Raw genomic sequence first — 16,170 nt, forward strand, 5'->3', positions numbered from 1 at the left:
TTTGGTCACATTTAAGAAGCCATTTCAGAAAAAAAATTCAGTTGCCGAGATACACGCTCAGGTGACGAGCATGCACAAATCAGGATAAATGGGTGTTTTTATGTTGTTTAGATGGGAGATGAATGAGCACCCAACTAAAATATGTCCACCGGTTGGAAACTGGAGCAGAAGAGACAGCTGACATGCATGCAAGCATGCAGACAGGTATCCTCCTCACCTTGGTGGTTTTGACTTTGTTACCCGTGCTGCATGACCAGCCAGTCAGGTCGGGCAGAACCTTGCACTCCTCTCCATCCATACACGGCTGCATGTGGCACCACCACTTTTGGGCTACAATGGATGCTGCAGAACACAGAGGAGATGACTGAGAGGAAAATAGTCATTAATGGATATTATATTAGAAGCTAAAGACAGGCTTATGACTGTATCAGAAAAGTGTGTATTAAAATCACAGTAAAATACAGTGTTTAAGCTACAATGCTTTACTAATCACATTTATGTGCTGATGGGAAAATGTATGTTTTCTTTAACAGGTTGTAAAATATCAGAACATTTGCTGAGAAATGTTTTTATGGCCACAGATGATGTCAACGATGCATGTTTCAAAGTCAGGATCAGCACCAAGGACAGCGCCTGTAGACCACACTGCTTTCTTTACGCCTAAAAACATAACTTTACAAAATGTCGAGTGAATTTATGTGAAAATAATGATTTTTTTTACTGGACATGTACAATCATATTTAATCTATGACCTCGAATACAAACGGAAACAAATGACTTTTCTATTTTTTATATACTTTTTATGACAGTCTTTAAAAAAAGTTATGACAATTTTGCTTAACAATTAGAGAGAAGATGGAAACAGAAAAATGCTAGCATATTGCAGTATGTATTATTTGCTGACTTCTTTTGGTTTAATCACTGAATGCTGACTGATTCTAGGTATGTCTTGAATGTATGGCTTTCTCTGTCTGTGAGAAAATCTATAAATATCCTGTTTTTTATGTAAGTGACATGTAAGACATCATTGTCAGTCAGGCCTTTGTGATCTCATTTGTTTTCCTCTCACTAACTCCACTGTAGGTGTTTTATGCGACTTTACAATTAAACAAAGGACTCAAGAAATGACAAGAATTGAATAGAATGATTACATTTTTGGTTTATGTGGTTTGCACAGGATGAAATATAGATCTTTATATAAGTGTATAATTCTTATATATTTTTATTATCTGTAGCCAGATTAAGACAAACTTAACGATGAAGACAAAGCCACCAAGAGTAAACCACCAAATGGTTCCTGAGCGCGACTGTGTCTGCAGCTCACCGCTCCCCTAGGGGATGGGTCAAATGCGGAAAACAGATTTCACAAACACATTAGTGTGTGTGACAACTGATGGGACTTTAACTTTTAAGAGGATGAAGACACAACTGGTGTCAAAATGTTTGTCCTTGGCACATGGAGCATTGAAAGCTGAAAAAAGTTAAGTGAGCTCCAGCCCTCTTTTCATTCAGCAAAACAAAAAATAAATAAATGAAAACTCATCAGGAAAAATGACTTAATAGCCCCCCATCTCCTTCATCTTATATGTTTCATCACTTGGCAACCAACTCAATAACAACTGGGCTACTATAGGCCAAAGTAGCATGCCTAATTTGCCACATACTTTCTGACTTTCCTTACCGGTTTCCAGACCTTGACGTTGAGTAAAAACATGAGGCACAAAGGTTTTCATGAGAAAAACAAAATAATTAAAACGAATGATAGATTATAAAAAACAGCATTGTTTCTTTATTTTCTAAGATTTATTCAATTCTGTTTATTTGTATAGCGCCAAATCACGACAAGTGTCGTCTCAAGGCACTTCACAAAATTAAACATTACAATAGAGTTCAGTTTATTATGCCAATTTGTTAAAAAAACAAAGTCCTATATAAAGAACCCACTTGATTACATTGAGTCACTGACTTGTGACATAGACTTTACAGCATTTCTCATACTAAGCCAGCATGTAGTGAGAGTGGAGAGGAAAACTCCCTTTTAACAGGAAGAAACCTCTGGAGGATCCTGGCTCAGTATAAGCAGCCATCCACCACTTCTCACTGGGGATCGAGAAGACAGAACAGACGTATGCACACACACACACACACACACACACACACACACACACACACACACACACACACACACACACACACACACACAGACTATATACCAAGTATTGTTTATTTGGCTACATTTTGATTTCTTAGTAAATATTCTATTTAGTAAGAGATCAAATGTATTGCTTTTACCTAAATAAATCTATAATTAATAAACAGGTGAACTAGTAGTAGCACATTCTATATTAAAGAAAAATGTTATGGCTCATCGGGCAGGATCGGGATGCCAATTTTACTATTCTGATAGTAAAACCGAAGCTAATTTTGTTGATCTTTTGATGGTCGGCTTTCCTCCTTCTCTCTCTCTCTCTTCCTATCTCATTAACAGAACATTCACAGTGAAGTCAGAAACCTTCTCTTCAGACACTGCCTCTTTAACATGCGGGGTTCCACAAGGTTCAGTTTTAGGGCCTCTACTATTCACATTCTATATTCTTCCTCTAGCTGGCAACATTCAATCTTTCCCAGACATCTCCTACCACATCTACGCTGATGATATTCAGCTCTATATGTCCTTTATGCCACACCAGTTGGACAGGCTGGCCACACTTGTACTCTGCCTGACCCAGATCAGTAACTGGCTGTCCAGCAACTTTCTTGTCCTAAATGCTAACAAGACAGAGACCCTGATCGCTGCACCCCCCCGGAACTTCAACCAAAAATCGAGCAGGAAATTGCCTCCTTTTGCCCATCAGCCAAGGCTAACATTGGAAACCTGGGAGTTATTTTTGATCCAGTTTTAAGTTTAGACTCACACGTCAAAACCATCTCCCGCTCTTGTTTCTTTCAACTGAGAAACATTTCAAAAGTCCGTAAACTGGTTTCTACTGCAGATCTGGAAAAAATCATCCATGCATTTGTGTCATCACGCTTAGACTACTGTAACGCTCTTTTTACTGGTCTCAGCAAAACCTCCCTCTCACGCCTTCAAGCCATCCAAAATGCAGCAGCCAGACTCCTAACCAAATCCAGCAGACGAGCTCACATCACCCCAGTTTTACAGTCCCTCCACTGGCTCCCGGTAGAATTTAGAATACAGTTTAAAGTTTTAGTCCTGACCTATAGAGCTCTTAACAACCAGGCTCCAAGTTATTTATCTGAGCTTTTATCCCCACACACCACTTCACGGAACCTCCGATCCACATCTGAAAACCTCCTGGCTGTTCCTCAAACCAGACTAAAAACCAAAGGGGACAGGGCCTTTCAGTCTATTGCCCCCAGACTTTTGAACAGTCTTCAAATCTCCGTCTCATGAAATCTGTAGAGGTCTTCAAAAAACATCTTAAGACTCACCTTTTCATCCAGGCTTTCCCCCGCTAAATATTCTAAAAGATGGCTTTGTTCTTGTTCACACCTTGACTTTGTTTTTACTCCTGATTTTGGTTGCTATTGTTGTCACTGCTATTGTTTTTATGATGTTTTTATTGGTTTGAGGTATTTGCCCTGATTTTACTCATGTTGTACAGCGCTTTGTGATTTATATCTGTGAAAGGCGCTATCTAAATAAACTTTACTTACTTACTTACTTACTTACTTACTTACTTACTTACTTACTTACTTACTTACTTACAGTCTGCAAGCTCAAGCTTTACATAAAAGTCCAGTTTTAGACACCCTCAAATTGTCCCTAATTTCCATACGGAAATCTATTTTCTGCTCAGAATAACAGCAGTGTTTCTGAAACGTTCACATCTTACAGTTCTCATGTGGTGCTTAAAACCACCACAGTTTTAGTTGGCAACGTTATGCCGTTTATGTCAGGTGGCAATGGGATTATTTACTTGTTTATGAGCTGAGTGTCATAAGAACATTACTGAACAGAAGAGACATTTCCAAATATTGTCAAAATTGACTTCACAGAGAAGACGAGGAAGTAAAATCCAGCTAGATCCACAGTAAATCTTGAGTTAAAACCCAAAGAGTTCTTCAGGTCTCAGCAACCGACACCCAAATCGTCCAGATCATCTGACCCTCTGTCCAGACACACAGCTTGGCAGCTGAGAATAGCACAGTTTTTCTCTCAAAACCCATCACCCTTTCTTTTTCCTGGAGGATTTATCAGCAAACCCACTTTTTTTTAACTTCATCAAGCTGCTGCATTGTTGGTGCCTGGGAAAAAAAGGATCTCTGGTGACTATTGTTTGCAGAAAAGGAGGCAGAAAAGCTAGCATTGTCAGAAAAATAGGCTTTCATGCATGGGAACATGGTGAAATCCTCTCAAGCATCACATAAGGAGAAAAAACTGACTAAAAGAAAGAGCAAGAGGAAGGAGGACGACAAGGCTAAATAATAGGTTTTCACCAGTAAAACATCTTTGTAGTGAGAAAATGAGCAGTGAGGGGGACTAAGAGGGGTGGGAAGGAAAAAAGGCCATTTGAGGAGCACTATATCAATGAGCCTAGCAGAGTGAAAAGAGCAACAAAGAGGACAGAAAAGAAGAGAAACAAATTGAAATAGAGTGGAAACAGGTGAGGAAGAGAGGCTAAGTCAGAGTTACAATGAGAAAAAAATGTCATTGCTATCTAATTGTAAAATGCTGAAAACACACTGCCATGAAAACTTGCTATGCTGCTTCTTAAAACCAATGGCTGTGTAATGCTCGTTAATGTGGCCATTATAGTGTCAACATCTGTGCCTTGCAAAGGCTTGAGTGTTACATAAGGCTAATAGGCATTGCCTTTGAGTGCTGTTATGGAGTTCACTGCACCTTATCTTTCTACTGTTACCCATTGGGAAGGGCTGACACAATAACCTGTCTGTCAGGTCAGAAAATGGACAGGAGTGGGGTCACGACCTGTAATGTCACAGTTAATTCAGATGTAGGATATTATTCAAACTCTGGTGTCAGCGGGTCAAAGGCACGGTCACGATGGAGTTTCACAGCTGCATCAGTCCCTGGAAAATACTTTATCACAGTGGTACAGAGCTCTGTCAGGTTTGGATGTGACATCACAGAGATAGTGGAGTGAGAATAAGAGGGTGGGCACATTTCTTATCTTACATGTGATACCAGAGGAGAGGGGAAGACTATGATATGGCATGTGATGTTGTAGATAACAGATTTTGGACAGCATTAAGAGACAGGTGTCAGCAGGTCAAAGATAAAACACTTACAGACATATACAGATTATTTTGATCTCATTACCTCTGAGATCATTTGTTCCAGTCCCAACTGATAGGTCCATTAAAGCTGGGTCACTAGTGGGAATTACTCACTGTAAGGAGCCTAAGTCACACCCATCTACGTCTGGACCATGGGTCCCCGGAACAAAGAAAAAATGAATGCAAGCTATAAAAGCTATTTTCTGATCCCGTTTGTTATGTGCCATGGATTTCCCACATGGTGTCTGCAAATTTTAAAGACACATTTTGATGCCAATAAAGTGTTTATTTTTGAATGGCAGCAAGTCATTTTAGGTTTTGTGTGAAAAGACGTATTGAACTACAAATGTTTGTCTAACCAAATTTATGTTGTCACACCAGACAAGAAGAAGAGGAAAGATTAGTTTAACAAGCTTCACATCCTTCTTTCAGTACACCAGAACAAGCATTAAACATGGAGAAAACCAAAATAGCAGCTAAGCTGGGAAAGAAAAGTTTCTGTGATGATGTCATTCAGGTACATGTGACATCTGATTTGTATTCATTTTGTTTGAATCTTTACAAGCTAATAAATCTATAATTTTGTGACATACATAGTTGAAACACACATCATTACTTTTCATTTAAATTGAAGTGCAACATATGTACGATTCAGGGCAAAAGGCAAAGCTATATACACTATATATATATATATATATATATATATATATATATATATATATATATATATATATATATATATATATATATATATACTAAAAGGCTAACATTCTTTGACTGCACAGTGGCACGGTTTAGTATTACTGTTGCTCCACAGTCGTGATGGGAGCTGAAGCTTTTTTTAAGGGAGACGTTCCTTTGGAAGCCTCAAAAATGTTTCTCTAGTCAAAGGAAGACAAAATAAACCGTTCTCTAAAGGGACTTGGTTCTCATTGTTCACTGTGAAGAGCCATTTAAAAGATTTGATTTGTTCATGAATGTCACAGCAAGAAGGTTTAAGGTTAGACATTCAGGTGGGGTTTCTCCATATGGAGTTTTTATGTGAGGATTAGGGGTTAGGGTTAGGGTTAGGGTTTGTGCATGTGTAGGTTTTCTCCGGTTTTCTTTGCACAGATAAAAACAATGCATGTTATAGTATACTTATAAGTATATTGAGTAGATTTTAAAAAATGAAAACCATTTATGAAGTGATTTTCCCACTTTTGTGTAAAACCTTCAGCCAAAACCATGAAAGTAACAATTGGACCATCCAGTTGTCAGTCTCACCAAATCACCACACTTCCACATTGACCTGGGTCCTCCATTCATTTTGCGCAGGCATATTTTGCAACAGATCACCACTGGTGTGAGACGTTCTCCGCTCAGTAGATTTGCAGATTTGCTATTGCAGCTTTAACTGGCGATCTGACACTGATACCAAGTGTGAGTGTTTGTCTTTATTGCCCTACGGTCAAAACTAACTGCACAGAAGAAGTTCATTAAATAAAGAATATATATATATAGATATATTTACATATATGTGTGTGTGTGTGTGTGTGTGTGTGTGTGTGTGTGTGTGTGTGTGTGTGTGTGTGTGTGTGTGTGTGTGTGTGTGTGTGTGTGTGTGTGTGTGTGTGTGTGCGCGTGTGTGTGTGTGTGTGTGTGTGTGTGTGTGTGTGTGTGTGTGCGCGTGTGTGTGTGTGTGTGTGTGTATATATATATATAATCAGGGTACCATCACAATCACAGCTTTTTACCCCTAAAGACACAATTCGGGACATTTTCATCCAAGTTATTCACAGGTGGTCTGTCCACATTGTACCTCACCTCTTGCCCAGCGACTACTGCAGATAAGCATCACTTACCTGCAACCCTGAAAAGCAACAAACAAGTGAAGAAGATAAATATACGGATATATGACAGCCTATAGTTCTAAGAGGATATGAGGTGACAATTTTTTTTGCATCAAGAGTTTTACTATCGTCTTAGCTCATACAATCTTTCCACAGTCGCAAATTATGTCCTGCTCCACATGCAGAAAAAAAATGAAGCTGCACCTATAAGCATCCAAAACTAAACTCTTTAATCAGCGCACAATAAATGTTTCGTTAAAGCTTTGTTTTATCAATATGAAAGCCAGTGCTTACAAAAAGAATGATTTCATTAAAAATGTACCAGACTACATCGTTGTCAAGTAGAGTGGAGTCAGTTTGACTGCCAAATTCCCAGTGCTGACTTGAGGCCTTCAGAAAGCAGAGCCAGCACAAAGTCCAACACAAAACTAAAAGGTGTAGTTTTAAATACTTTGTTTGTACAAATCAATCGAGTGAAATACAACATCTAAGCTTAATGAGGGAGTTTAAGCAGCAGGCTGGTTTACGTGAAACTAAACTAGCCATTTCGGACTTGGTTTAATGTTTTTTTTTAACATGTGAGAGCAGAAACAGTTTCAAAATGTCAAATTTGCTATCATGCTTCCTTCTCTACCACCTAGTCAAAGCACAAGTAACTCTTTGATCTCCAACTTTTCTCCTAGAAGGTTGATTTGAGGATCTTAAGTAAAACAAAGAAAAAAAATATTATAAGAAAGAGCCCTATTTGAATATCCTGGATCTGATCTGACTTTCCACTTTCTCTCTACAGTTCTGTAAGATTCTCTCGGTGACAGTCAACAAGTCAAAGTGAAAATGAGCCTAATTCTTAAAATAGTGCAGAAGAAAGCATGTGTAGCTCATGGGGCACCTTTTAAATTGCATCATACTCATTAGGAGCCCACATTCTTATTCACGAAAGGTGCTTATGCTAATGAAAAAGATTTACAGCTCAGGAATATATTTCATCACACTTACTTTCAGCTCATTACAATAGAGGCTACACTCAAAATGCATGCCTCTTTAGTGCCTGTGCAAACTTCCAAAATGAGATCAGCTGGGGGCAAATGTCTAGACGGTGTTTTGCTCAGGGTGCAGGTGATTAGGCGAGACAAGGGACCGAGGCTATGTTGTTCCCCAGGTTCCCGCCTGGTCTCTGGGGGTTATCTAAATGAGGTCTATGGTTGTTTCACGCCACGGGGCTGCCTGCAGCTCAGTCTCTGACACAACACGTCAATCTGGCACACACTAGAGAGGTGTCACTTATTGTTCAGTCACACCCAATGTTGGCTTTTGTTTCTTGTGCATGACAATGAGCATGTGCATGCTGAAGGAGCGTTCAGCACTCTGAGAGTTCTGCCTGCTGCCATTGCTGTTTCTGTCATTGAAATGTTTGTGACATCCAGTGGACACAGCAAAAACTGCAGCTTCAGTCTCTTGTGAAAACACACTGAAGCATGTCACCGGCTTACCTTAAAATGTTTGAGAATTGTGTAACAGCAGGTATCTAATGTGCTTGTGGTTTTATGAACAAGGGCTTTACAAACCTGATAAAGTGATATGGTTGAACCAATAAAAAAAATCATAAAATGTTAAAACACACAGGTGTTTGAATTAATGTACACTTGTTTAGTTGCTTGGTAACACAAATCAAGTAATCGCATGGCAAAAACGTAATACATTTAGGATTCTAGACTTTGGAACATGCCTTGATTAATTTCAAATGGAGCATCAGAACAGAGAAGAAATTAGATTTAACAGACTTTGAATGAAACGTGGTTGTTGGTGCCACACAGATTGGACTAGGTATGTCAGAAACTGCACAACTGCTGCAACAATCTCTGGGTTTTACCAAGAATATGTCCTAAAAACAGAAAATATCTGAGGAGCAGCAGTTGTGTGGATGAAAATGCCATGTTGGTGTCAGAGCAGAATGGGCCGACTGGTTCTAGCTGATCACAACTAGAAAAACATGTCTGAACATCGAACATGCCGAAGCTTAAAGCAGATTACTGCAGCAGATGACCACACCTGGTGTCTCACCTGTCAGCTAAGAACCGGAAATTAAAGCAACAATTTACTAAATATCAGCAAACCTGGAACATGGAAAACTGTTGCCTGTTATAGAGCCCTCCAGAGAACTATGACTCCCCAAGGCGCTTTACAGCACACGAATCATTCACCCATTCTTACACCCATTCACACGCTGGTGGTGATGAGCTACAATGCAGCACAACTGCCCTGAAGCACACTGACAGAAGAAAGGCAGCTGAACACTGACACTACTGGTCTTTCGATCACCACCAGCAGGCAAGGAGGGTGAAGTATCTTGCCCAAGGACACAATGACTATGACAGACTGAGCAAGGTGTGAACCTGCAACCCTGTAGCTACAGAGCAAACACTTAACTCTTTTGCCACAGTCACCAATGTTTAGATGGTCCGCTCAGAATATGTTGTCTGTCCATCCATCCATCCGTCCATCCATCCATCCATCCATCCATCCATCCATCCATCCATCCATCCGTCCATTCATCCATCCATCTTCTTCTGCTTATCCAGGGTCAGATCATGGGGCAGCGGCCTAAGCAGAGAGGCCCAGACTTCCCTCTCCCCAGCTATTTGGTTCAGCTCCTCCGGGAGAATCCTAAGGCGTTCCGAGGCAAACCAACAAACATGGTCCGTCCAGAGTGTCTTGGGAGTTACTTTACGTCTCCTTCTGGTTGGACATGCCACAAACACCTCAGGAGGCATCCTAACCAGATGTCACAGCCACCTGAACTGGCTACTCTTGGTTTTGACCTGCCTTTTAATCTCCTGCTCCATTTTTGGCATTTTCCCTCATTCATGAACAAGACCTTGAGATTCTTCAACTCTTAGAATTTGCTGTAAATTACATTTAAGCACATCTCCGTCCTTCTTGGCATCAGTGTTTCAGGGTGCTGGTGGTGTGAAAGTGTGTAGGATATTTTCTTGGCCTATTTTGAACCCCTTTTTCCCAGTTAGCACGATTAATATCAACTGAGCATCATTTAATAACTACCGTCTACCATTGCCACTGCCTGTTATTGCTGAGCATGTCCATCCATTTATGATCCCTGTGGACCCATCTTCTGATGGTTACCTCTAGTAGGATAAGGCACCGTGTCATAAAGCTCAGATAATCTCTAACTAGACTCTTGAACATAACAATGAAATCACTAGATTCCAGCAGCCTCCATAGTAACCAGGTCTAATCCATCACGGATGGAATAAAGCCAATTCTGAATGCAAAATAGGATCTAACCTGGTGGGTGTGTTTGTTTTAATCTACCTTCTAAGGCAGAAAATGTCACATCATATCAGGTGACTAACTCCCACACCCATCAAAAATTTAGAAATTAACTCTCTCATGAAGTTGGAAAGACCCATCAACTTCTGTCTCATGATAAAGAAAAGCAGATCAGCCCTTGAAATGACAAAACCAATTCATTGTCTGTACATATTGTTGTATAATTCTACTGTAAATGTCTTGATGTGAAGCAGAGCCATACTAATATAATCTGTGCACTCAGGCATGTGCCCATTGGAGTGTGTTCTCATTAATACTTTACAAAGGCTAGCCTAAACTCACTCACCAAAGCTACTGGGACCACAAACTACAAGGTAAATTGTGTGTGTGTGTGTGTGTGTGTGTGTGTGTGTGTGTGTGTGTGTGTGTGTGTGTGTGTGTGTGTGTGTGTGTGTGTGTGTGTGTGTGTGTGTGTGTGTGTGTGTGTGTGTGTGTGTGTGTGTGTGTGTGTGTGTGTGTGTGTACTTGTCTATACATCAAAGTGAGGACATCATTATGGAAGTGAGGTCATTTTATTAGGTCCTCACTTTGGTATGTCAAAGTTTTACAGGTAGGCTGTGAATTAAGTTTTAGTTGAGGTAAGGAATAGACAAGTTGGGGTTAGGCACAATCCAGTCAATAAAGTGAATGTAAGGCAATGAAGGTCGTCGCAAGGGATGCAAGATGAGCATATGTGTGTGTGTGTGTATGTCTGTGTGTGTGTATCTGGAAGTTTGTTTTCTATCAACATTAGGACTTTGTATTGACTTCCATTCATTTTGGTAACTGCAAACCCTTACCCTAAACCTACAGTAATTATAACTAGTGTATACTTAAACCTGTAACAAAAACGTAAATCACATCTTACCTCTAAATCTCATCCCTAAGCCTAAAACAAAGACTACACTGTATTAGGGCCAGGTTTGCGTCCTAATAAGACCCATCAGTCTTGAGAAAATTAGGGAATATGCCAGTTTGTCCTAAGTAGGATAGTTTAAAATGCACACACACACACACACACACACACACACAGCCAAGGTTGTGGGTGGACTTAGTGGTAGGAATACCCTCAGGCTTTGTTACTGATTCCCTCAGCGATCGTGCAGAGCAGAAGCCGTTGGAAAGCAGGATCCATCTTGTTCTACAGTGATTAACTAACATGCTGTATCTCTGAAGCCCCAGCTCACACACACACACACACACACACACACACACACACGCACACACACACACACACACACACACACACACACACACACACACACGCACGCACACACGCACGCACGCACACACACACACACACACACACACACACACACACCAGGTTTGCATGATGGGAAAACTCAGCTGTAAAAACTGCTCTATGGAAACTCTGCGAGAAAGAAAATGGATGAGGCGAGCTGTTTGGCACATTTACAGAAACAGACTGAAAAAACAACTAAAAGCTTGAAATTAGGGTGAAGATGGAAAACAACAGCTGGTTGATGTGCAATGAAACACTAAACTGAATTTTGCAGCCCAGCAGTGAAGTTTGTCTGTCACTAAGTCGCACACCAAACAGAATCTACTAAAATTCTGTTTTATGAGGTCACTGCGCTGCATTCTTTCTCATAGATCACTAAACAGCTCTTTAATTACACCATGGAATATGTAAGTTCCTTCTGTTTCTGAAGCCACTCAAATCTTCATTTGTGTAGTTTTACTTTGACTTTTAGGATTAATTTCTTTAGTATGCTAATATGGAGTCACATTCTGATGCAAGACTGTTTGTTTTCCATTTACATGTTTGTAATAAGAAGTTCAATCTTTATTAACTGTAAAATATTTGGTGATTAAATATTTTCTGAAATTTTTCTCATAACAATCATCTTTCTCTTTTTAATTACATTTTTCTCTCTTGTAATGTGTATGTTTGATTTTGTATTATTTTACAAGTTATTAGATCTGGTTAATTGTGGAAAAAAAGGACATGAATGACATTGCAGAGGTGTACATAAAATGTTTTCAATCATGAACTTTTCATACAGCAGCAATGCCGATTATTTTACACAGAAAAACATGTTTGTGGTTGGCGGACTTTGGCATGAGGATTCATGCATTTGCTATTTGGATCTAAAGAGTCACTATAACTACTCACTTGGCACCTTTTGAAGATAAAATATGAACAGAGAGAACAGGTTTCAGGATTATTGTGGTAAAAATGTATGACCATGCAGATCTGGACAACAGACTGGACTGGAGAAAGAACAGCGAAGCCGTTTACAAGAAGGGACACAGCAGACTGCACTTCTTGAGGACGCTAAGGTCCTTCAATGTCTGTAGCAAGATGCTGCAGATCTTCTACAAGTCTGTTGTTGAGAGTGTAATCTCTTCAGCCATCGTCTGTTGGGGTAGTAGCATCAGAAGCAGGGACCTGAAAAGGCTCATCAGCCTAATAAAAAAAGGCTGGTTCTGTTCTGGGGAAGACTGTGGAACCACTGGAGGAGATAATGCAAAGAAAGATTTTCCAGAGAATCAAGAAAATGATGGACAACCCTGAGCATTCTCTTCACAAGACTGTCCGACAACGGAAGAGTGTCTTCAGTCAGAGGCTTCTTCAGTTTCGCTGCAACACTGACCGCTACTGGAGATCCTTCCTGCCAACAGCCATTGTAATATACAATAACTGTTTGACAACTTGATTATTATTATTATTCTGAGCTACTACAGCAATCAATTTCCCTCTGGGATTAATAAAGTATTTTTGAATTTGAATTTTTTTTTTAATCTGAGTGATGGAATAGAGTGGTTTTGCTGTCAGCCTCTTTGTAGACGTGTTTTTGCGTTTTTGTGTATTTTGGACAGTCTTGAAACACCTTGGCAAAATTTCATTCTCTAACCTGAATAACACACACACATGCACACACACACACACACACACACACACACACACACACACACACACACATTCTTTTCTAGCATCTGTTTAGAGGACCGTCATTAACTTCCTTTCATTTTAGTGACTGGATTGTGCCTAACCCTAACTCTAACCATAACCAGTCTATTCCTAAACCTAGCCTTAACTAGAACTTAATTCACGTCATACCTCTAAAAACTAACCAGTTGAGCTCTGTAACTTTGTACCAAAATGTCCTCACTTTGGTACTAATGTCCCCACTTTGATGTATAAACGGGTACACACACACACACAAACTTTGTTTACAAAACAGAAACATTTCCCAAAACATTTGCTAATCAAGCAAAAAATTCAGTTCAAATTCAAAGTGCAGAATGTAAGAATATAGTGAGAATTTTACAGTGAGGAAATCCCAAAAGAGTCAAATGTTTCAGAAGAAAGACTATACTGAAACATATTTCATATTCAGCTGGCTGTGGGGATTGTAAGTTGCTCTCCTTTACAAACAAAGGAAGAAGGGACGTAACTACTGTTTACCATCAGTGAGTATGGGGTTGCCGTGTTTCCTGCGAGCTAACACTGCAGTGTCGGCAATTGTAATTTGACGACGGCCGGCAAAATGCTCCAGAGTTGTGTAAAGCCCATCCATCCATCCAACTTCTGAACCCGCTTAGTCCACGTAGGGTCGCGGGGGGGGGGGGGGGGGGGGGGCTGGTGCCTATCATCAGCAGTCAATGGGCAATTAGGCGGGGTACACCCTGGACAGAGAGCCAGTCCATCGCAGGGCAGAGTTGTGTAAAGTAGTTGCAGTAACCAAATTTTAACACAGGATGTAATTTTTACTTCATTTCTACATAATGCACCGTTGAAATTAACAGACACAAACTTAAACTTAACTTTGTCACTGTTACAGGGTGAGAAATTCTGTATCAAAGTTTTAGGCATATGCTTGAAACTGTCTGGTGAAATAATTGTTAAAATCAGGAAGTGTGTGTGTTTGTGTGTGAATGTGTGTTCTTGTACTTACAACCTACTGAGGACCATGTTGACCGTTTTACCTACAAAGTGAGGACATTTTTCAAAGTGAGGAAATTTTTTTTTTATTTATGGTTAGGGTTAGGGTATGGGTATAGTTAGGCATAGTGGAGTCACAAAAATAAATGAAAGTCAATGGAGGGCCCTCACTATGATAGAAAGAGACATGTGTGTGTGCGGACGTGTGTAAGCGTGTTGAGCATGCATGGTGTGTGTGTATTTGCGTGCGTGCATACGTACATGTGTAAGCGTGTTGAGCAAGCATGGTGTGTGTGTGTGCAGACGTGTGTAAGCGTGTTGAGCATGCATGGTGTGTGTGTGTGTGTGTGTCTGCGTGTGTATGGACATATGTAAGTGTGATGAGCATGCATGGTGTTTGTGTGTGTGTGTGTGTGTGTGTGTGTGTGTGTGTGTGTGTGTGTGTGTGTGTGTGTGTGTGTGTGTGTGTGTGTGTGTGTGTGTGTGTGTGTGTGTGTGTGTCTGCTGGAATTTTTGTTTGAAATGAAACTTCAATAATAACAATAAGTTCCTCCCCCTAGTTTAACCTCATGCCCCAACATCACCACCTCTAGGTCTGGCACTGCAAATGAAAAAGCAGCAGCAAGTATCAGAAGCTCTGATTAGTGACTAGTTTTGGACCATCAATCATCATTTACCTTCTGGTTTTTCCATGTACTAAGTAGAGTTTTTGTTTTTGTTTGTTTTTTCGTCAAATGTGGAGCCTAAAACCACAATTCTGCATTAATATGTGTTTGTTTGCATCACAAACGAAGGATGAGGTGTGATCTTGTTACCCCAAACTCGAAGATCATGCATGAATCATAAGTCCTGCTGAGCAGGATTTGGAGGTGAGAGATGTGAATGAGAGATTATAAAACCCCTCCCAAGGAGGAAGTGTGCCTACTTTGTGTGAGATTTGTGTCTGACAAAAACAAAAAGTCATTAGAGCCATCAAAGCAAATTCATCATTGACTGACTTTCAGTCAAACGGTGAATCTATTAGCCTCTCATCAGTGTTTTCCTTCCTTTCTGTTCAATTTTAGCAAACAAAACAGCAAGGCATCAGGGCAACGACTATTCTGAAAGGTTAGTGGAGTTTCACATGAGTCCTTATTTCTTGTGACTTTCATTACAAAGCCAATCATCTTTGCCATGGTTGCCTGATTTTATCATTATCAAACAACAGTTTCCATCTAGGAACTCATCAAGGAGGTTAAAAAAACAAATCTACAGTTTTATTGCCTGAAAATAGTGCTGAAATGAACCAGCAGGTATGTTTGTCACGAGGATATTTCATTGGGGAAAGCGCCTCCTTGTGGTTAGAGGAAGGAACGGCATCACAGTGACTGATATTTTATGATTCAACACTTTAGATTAAATAACACCTTTTAGAGTGTGGTTATTTGACTCCTATTAAATGTGCTGTTAAAGAAATTTTTTACAAATTGAAGTTTTCAGTCAGCATAATTCATGAACTCAACAAGAAATGTTCAGTTAAATAATCCAAGTTTTCTCCATTTTCCAACAAAAAGTGGTGTCCATGAAATATGCAAAAATGTGCCAAAACAACCTAAATGTTATCAAGTATGCCAAATAACCTGCTGTTGCTCAGCGAAAGCAACAAAATGCTAAAGAAATGTGCAAGTTTATTCATCTCACAAGTTTAATATTTTTTTAGTCTGATGTTAATCTGCTGATGAAGAGATTTCTGATGATCTGAGTTATTCAGAGGGAGTTTTGGATTTGTTTCTCCTCCTCACGCTGACCTTGATAGTCTGAGTAACCCTTTAGATGTGAGGGGTCAGAAGCTCCACTAGC

The 16,170-nt window shown here is 39.9% G+C and overlaps 1 protein-coding gene across 1 annotated transcript in view; it reads right to left on the reverse strand.

The window, feature by feature from the left end:
• The window catches only part of tafa4b (TAFA chemokine like family member 4b), a 47,657-nt gene that overhangs the window by 2,567 nt on the left and 28,920 nt on the right, over nt 1-16,170 (reverse strand). The window contains exon 5 of the mRNA XM_070549899.1: nt 218-342. Coding sequence (XP_070406000.1) covers nt 218-342 — 125 coding nt within the window. The remainder of the gene's footprint in view (nt 1-217; nt 343-16,170) is intronic.

Source organism: Nothobranchius furzeri, chromosome 3, assembly GCF_043380555.1.
Source record: "Nothobranchius furzeri strain GRZ-AD chromosome 3, NfurGRZ-RIMD1, whole genome shotgun sequence".
NCBI classification, from domain to species: Eukaryota; Metazoa; Chordata; class Actinopteri; order Cyprinodontiformes; family Nothobranchiidae; genus Nothobranchius; species Nothobranchius furzeri.